Consider the following 6,134-nt stretch of genomic DNA (forward strand, 5'->3'; position numbering starts at 1 on the left):
AGTTTCAGTGGCTGGTGGCCCAGAGAAGTCCACGGATCAATGCGAGGACCACTCTTCTGAGTTACTGGCATGCAGGAAGTGGTTAGCGTAAATGCAGTCGCAGGCTAGATCCTCACCCTCCTTCTCTCTTTTCAGAATTACCACTCGGCATGCACAAATGTTGGCTGCCAGCAATGACTGCAAGCTTTTCCTTCCCGAGAAAACACCACGGTGTTTATCAATATACACATTAGTCATACCACAAAACCACCGTGACTACTATCAAGACAATTCCGAAACTCTGGGATTACAGTATCTCTGTCAAGTTCTCCTTTCTTGCCGCATCCACATCTATTTCGCCTTTCCTGCCCGAAGCAGAAACTTGCAGCAGCTTGAGGACCAGCCAGGCAGATGCGTGTTTTCTGGTGCGATGCAGCGGGGATTCGCCAAACTACCCCAGCGTACGGGGGGAAACCCAAACGCATCGCTTCAGAGCCGGAGCCGGGCTTCGCTATGGAAATCTGTGTCTAGGTATGAATCGAGAGGACACGTCTGAAAGGGAACCGCTGGCTCTGCTCGGTTCGTCTTTCTAGCTGTGTGAGCCATGGCTTCCGTGCCACCCCACCGCCTGAAATCCTTGAGCTGAGCCCACGTTTCGGGCGGTCTTTCCAGAAGCATCCTTGGGCCAGGCTGGGGATGCTGTTGGTCATCACGACCTGCCCAGAGGATGCTTTGGTGGCTCTTGCTTCCCCGCAGCCCCAGGGTGAGCTCATTATTTTGTCCCAGCGGCGTTGACTTCTACTTGGTGGGCAGCTGTTGCCAAGGCCACTTCAGCCCAGGGGACAATTTTCCTCTGTGCTCACAGCGAAGAGGGGGCCCTCCGGTCCTCCCCCACCAAGGGACGTGTGGGTTCCATCCTGGGCGTGAAGTGGATTGATCATCGCTGTGACTGCTGTGGAGGACGAGGGGAGTTTAGCTGTGAGGACAGGCACAAAGCAATGTGTAGGACACAACCCCAGTGAAAGCACCTGAGATTTTCCGTAGGTCTAGGGGCAAACATCTGCCCAAGGCTAAAACTGAGGTCGCTGTGGCCAAACTGATCGCCCAGGACCCCTCTAAAGCCATCTCTCTAAGACCATCCAGCTGAAATGTGCTTGTGTAGCTCCTGCTTCTCTCCAGGGCAGACGGGAGATGGACAACTGCCCTGTAGCCATGAATTTATGGCATGATCTCCAAGGGGAGCCTCTTCCTGTACTCGTTTGCTTAAGCGCCTCCAGCACTGGTGTTTGTTTTTTGTTGGAAGAGCCACGCCTGGAGCTCCAGCCACGTGCCCTGACTCTGTCCTGTCTGCCATGTAGCTCTGGGGAAAGTTATTTTCACTTCTCTTGGTTTTCCCCAGGTACAAAAGCAGGATAATTTTGAATTCATGTACTTCAGAAAAATTTTGAAACTACTTTGGTGCCTCCCAAGCACTTTGAGTAGGCGACCAGTCATCTCTCCCAGTAACTCACTGCCTTCCCCACCATGTTGCGGATTTTCTTTGAAGAGACCCCAGCCATGACCAGTAAAACAGCTCAAACCAGTCCTGCGGTTGGGCTCCTTCTAATAACTCTCTGCAGGGAAACTGAAAACTCTGGAAGTGTTGAGGAAGTTTTTAAAGCCATCTCCTTTTCCACTGCGATAGCAGCAAGGCTCTCCTTCCCTCTGAGGGACCCTGGGAATAGCTCGTGGAAGTTGTCCCTGGCCTCTGTGGGACTCTGCTGTGCGGGGAGTTAAACTCCTCCCTCGTCCGTGTTTGACCTTGATCTCTTGAGCAAGGTCTTTACAAGGTTTTCTCCAAGTCTTTATAAGTTTTTTTTCCACCTGTCTCAGAGGAAAAACCACTCTTTAAGAGAAAGACGAGTAGCTCAGGGTTTGAGTGGAAGACTTTTTTTTTTTTTTCAGTGTACCATTTTATTACCGTATAAAATAGTGATGTGATGTGGAAGCTCCAAATTACAACATTATCACACAACCACATCGTCTTTCTGCTGCCCGCTTCCTTCCTCCTCGCATCGCTGTTGTGGCGGCGTGTTCCCTTCTCCTTTTGCTTCCCGGCTGGTGACTTTGCCTTGTTTAGGGCAGCCCCTGAAAAAAAAAAAAAGGTCTCTTCCAGGGGGAGACCTTCCAGCAGCGTTCCCGTGCTGAAAGGGGGCTGCAGGAGGTGGGGAGGGGCTCTGGTCAGGGAGGGTAGGGATAGGATGGGGGGGAAGGGGTTTAAGCTGAAAGAGGGGAGATTGGGATGAGATATTAGGAGGAAGTTTTATCCTGTGAGGGTGGTGAGTGGAACCATCGAGCAGAGATCTCTGCTACTTTTCCATGGCATGGTGCTAGGCGTTTTTGCTGATGTAAGAGATAGCAAAAATAGCGTGGGGGAATTATAGCCCTAAGAAAGAAATATGTAAATATCCGAGGGCATTAAAAAAACCCCTGCTTACCCGGGGTGTGCACTCTGATTTTATTCTGGGCTCTCTGTGGTTGAGGGGTAAACGCTAAAGGGAACGAAGGGTGGTGTTTGTACAGACCCAGCTAATCAGAGACAGGGTGTGGGGAATCCAAATACGCTTTTTGCCCCAATGGCTGGCTTTGATCAATAATATTGTAAATTCAGCTTCTGACTTGGGTGCCGGGAGCATCCGAGAAATTACGTCACCCCTCTTCACGGTCTGCTGGCCAGATGTGACTGCTCAAGTTTGAATCTCGCCGCTTGTGTCGGAGTGTGACCTTCCCGAATAAATAGGGGTGTTTCTCCACACAGTGCCTCAGTCTGTCTCCGGGGCTGAGCCTGCCGCAAGGATGCGAGCGCCGGCCAGGGTGGGGACAGGAGCCCCTGTGCTCCTGTGGCTGCTGCTGCTGCTCCTGGTGATCTCCCACTCCGCCCACGCAGGTGAGCTGCTGGCGTCTTTGCAGAGATATCCCCGGCTGTCAACCCCCAGCCTGCGCGGTCCTGGCGATGGGTGGGCATCGCTTGCACCAGAGTGGACCGGAGGAGACGGAGACTCCTCCTGCTTAGCCCAGGGTTTCTCCCGTCGCCAAGGCAAGAGCGCGACGTTCCTCCTTTGCTAGGACCTGGCTCAGCTTTGAGGAGCTGTGTGCAAGCAGGGTACCAAGGGACAGGTGCAGATAACTGTGTCTTGTCGCGGTCCCTAAAGCATTGTTACCAAAAGCATGGGAAGGGACCATTTCTGGCTCCCTTAGAGGTTTGTAATCGCAGCTTCTCTAAATAACTCTGTCAGCTGCTACCTTCTGTCTTTCTCAGCCATCCTGGAGGTGAACGGAAACCTCAACTGTAGGTGCGTAAAGACAACTTCGGACTACATCAGTCCAAAGAAATACGAAAGCATCGAGATACGACCTGTGGGGAGCACCTGCAGACGTACGGAGATCATGTAAGTGCCGTGAGCGGCTCGTGGAGCAGAAAGCTGCTTTCTCCTCCGGCTCCCGCGGAGCAGCGGTGCCAGTGCTGCATGTTTTTGTTCTGCGACCACTCCGCTTCTCTGCTCCCTCTCTGAAAACTAAGGCTTTCAAAAATGCCGGCAAGCTTGCTCCTGCCTCTGGGCTGGGAAACACCAGGTTGCCTCTGGTGGAGGAAATCCATTAGAGCTGATGTGCCAACGGCCTCCAGGACCTAAATGAGCCTTCCAAGCAGGGAAAGCACCATTTCCTGAAACCGGCGCTTAGCAGGGGAGCATGCTGGTGGGGGGCGTTTGCAGTTTGGAGGACGTGTGTCCTCGGACACCAACGCAGGATGAGCCGTAACCATTTTCTCCACTGCTGATACGTAACACTACTGAGAGCAAACAGCTCGGTCAAGCCCTGATCTCGTTAATCCCGTCCTGATTAAAGCGGCTCATTAAGCTGAAGTGCAGGATGTCTTTAACTGCTCGCCATTGATGTGTTTGTGAGTATTTTCACAGTCCTGTTGATCCTGATGTTGACGTGTTGCCCTTAATCCAACTTTGTTGCCAACTGCTTTGTGTGTGTAAAGCTACAGAGAAAATTGTCCTTGAACGGCAGATCCTGGGCTTCCAGTGCGATCTCCAGTCCACCCAGGAACACGTTGCATCTTGTTTTTTCCTCTTTCCTGACCGTCCTGTGTCTTCCCTCTGTCACAAGCAGCTTTCTGCAATCTGCTGGCGCTGTAAATGAAACCTGAGTCTTGCAGCTCTGCTCCATCTGCTCGAATTCCTGTATTTGGAGGGGAGAGTAACGCTCATGAACTCTCCTTGCGTTTCAGAATTAAATTAAGAACCTCGGGGAAGGTGTGCGTGAATCCCGACGCCCCTTGGGTAAAGAAACTGCTGAAGCGTATCGCTAGCACGTAAGTTGCTTTGAGGAAAAACCCTGTGGCTCAAGAGGCTCTGGACAACATCCGGTCACATCTGTGGTCTGGGGAGCGCTCGCAGGACCAAGGGCTCTCGGGGGGCTGCCGGGGTGGGGGGTTGTGTCGAAGGACCCTCTCCCAAGATGGAGCGGGGCGAGACCTCGCTGTGCAAAGCACCGCTGGGTTGTTCAGCATGCCGATGCTGCTATCCGTGGGTCGTGCTCTCCCCTGCTTGTGCACGGGGCTGCACCTCTGGAAACATTTTGGGAAAAAAAAAAAAAAAATCAGGGGAAAAAAAATTGGTGGTAGGAGCAGGGTTTGGCCATCGTGAGAGCATCAGCGCGTTAATGCTCAGCTGGGAAAGCTGTCGTCCTTCTGTGTGCCCGTGTTTCTGGCACTGCAGCGGGGCTGCTGGGAGATGTCCCCACGGCTGACAATTGCCCCCAGGGAAACAGTGGCGACTTCCTTCAGCTGGGACAGGAGCTTCCTCCCCCACGGCCAGCTTTTTTCGGCGTTCACACTTTTTTTCCTCCTTCTGCTTTTCGCAGGAAGAAAAAATAAGTTTCCTGCTAAGGAAGTCAACACTCGGAGCCCGAGCCGGGCTGGCAGCTGGCACCCAGGCGTGCAAACCTGCCGCTCCGCACCCTGCCCTCGCCTCTCCCCTTCCCGAAAGCCCCGCGTCCGGCCCCAGCAGCCCCGCGGCAGGTTCGTGGGGGTGTTTTCCTCCTGCGTTCGGTCTCCAGATCAGCGTGAACGTGAACCCCTCGTTTGTTTACTTGCCTGTAGACTTCAAAGCCTTTCTCCATCAGGCGCTCCTCTGCTGGAATGACTTTGCAGCTCTGGCCGGGTGAAGCCCTCATCGACAGAGCGTGTGTCCGGGTTTTTAATTACGCAGCGTGGCGTGTTCTGTCCTGAGAGCTCCAGTCAAATAAAACCCGGGGTTTTCTTCTGTTGTATTTTCCCTGGATCTCCCGGTTTCAAAGAAACTCTGGAGGCATTAAAATGTAAATGGGAATATATGTCAGGTGAGGTGGTTCTACTGTAGGGGAACGAGGCAGTGCCCAGGCATGTCGGGGGATGAAAACCCCTTTTGCATGAAGGAATGAGACAAGGGAAAGGTTTTTCCAAGGCCTGAACCTGCACCCAGGGTCCAGCAGCCCCAGCATAGCCAGGGGAAGGCAAGGTCCTTCCCACCACAACCTCACCGTGTCCCGTTGTCTCCGTCCGTGCTGATTTTAGGGCTGGGAGCCGGGCGATTCAGCCACCACACTCCAAATCCAAATGCTGGCGTTCGTGGTGGGGCTGGGCTTTGCAGGCAGCTGAGAGGTTTTTCTAAAGCAGCAACAGCCAATGAGGAAATAGAGGGGACGGGCGCGAGGTGACTGTGCAGAGATTTGGGATCATTGGCCACGGAGGGGAAAGAGCCAAAAGCAAATCCCCCCAAAGCTCTGGCTAGGGTGCAAGGGGGAAATCTGTTTGTAGGAGAAATGAGTGATATCTGATCATGAAACACCCCAAAAAAACCTCCGGGCTTGTGCGGCTGCGTCAGCTAAGAACGAGCACTGGGGGAAACGACCGACAGCTTTGCACAGCCTGGCTTCGTAGGAAGGGAAAAACGAAGCCAGTTTCAGGAAGCCCAGGCCCCCGCCAAGCCCCAAGCTGCGTTTTATCAGCGGCGTTGCAAACTCAGCGAGCGCCGTCAGCAGGGAACGGAGGTGGGTGAAAACCACCCCGGCCCCCGGGGCCTCCCCCCCGCCCCGTGCCGCCTCACTTCTCCTATTTTCCAGCTCAA

General features: G+C 53.6%; 1 protein-coding gene across 1 annotated transcript; it reads left to right on the top strand.

Moving 5' to 3' along the window:
- Positions 1 to 2,814: 2,814 nt before the first annotated feature.
- Positions 2,815 to 4,339, top strand: CXCL13 (chemokine (C-X-C motif) ligand 13; the record flags this gene model as incomplete). The annotated part of the gene is made up of 3 exons (XM_010086655.1): positions 2,815 to 2,905; positions 3,278 to 3,407; positions 4,256 to 4,339. Coding segments are annotated over exons 1-3 (305 nt in total), but the record flags the coding sequence as incomplete, so codon positions are not given.
- Positions 4,340 to 6,134: the final 1,795 nt, after the last annotated feature.

The sequence above is a fragment of the Pterocles gutturalis genome, unplaced genomic scaffold, assembly GCF_000699245.1.
Source record: "Pterocles gutturalis isolate BGI_N339 unplaced genomic scaffold, ASM69924v1 scaffold14691, whole genome shotgun sequence".
In the NCBI taxonomy this organism is placed as follows: domain Eukaryota; kingdom Metazoa; phylum Chordata; class Aves; order Pterocliformes; family Pteroclidae; genus Pterocles; species Pterocles gutturalis.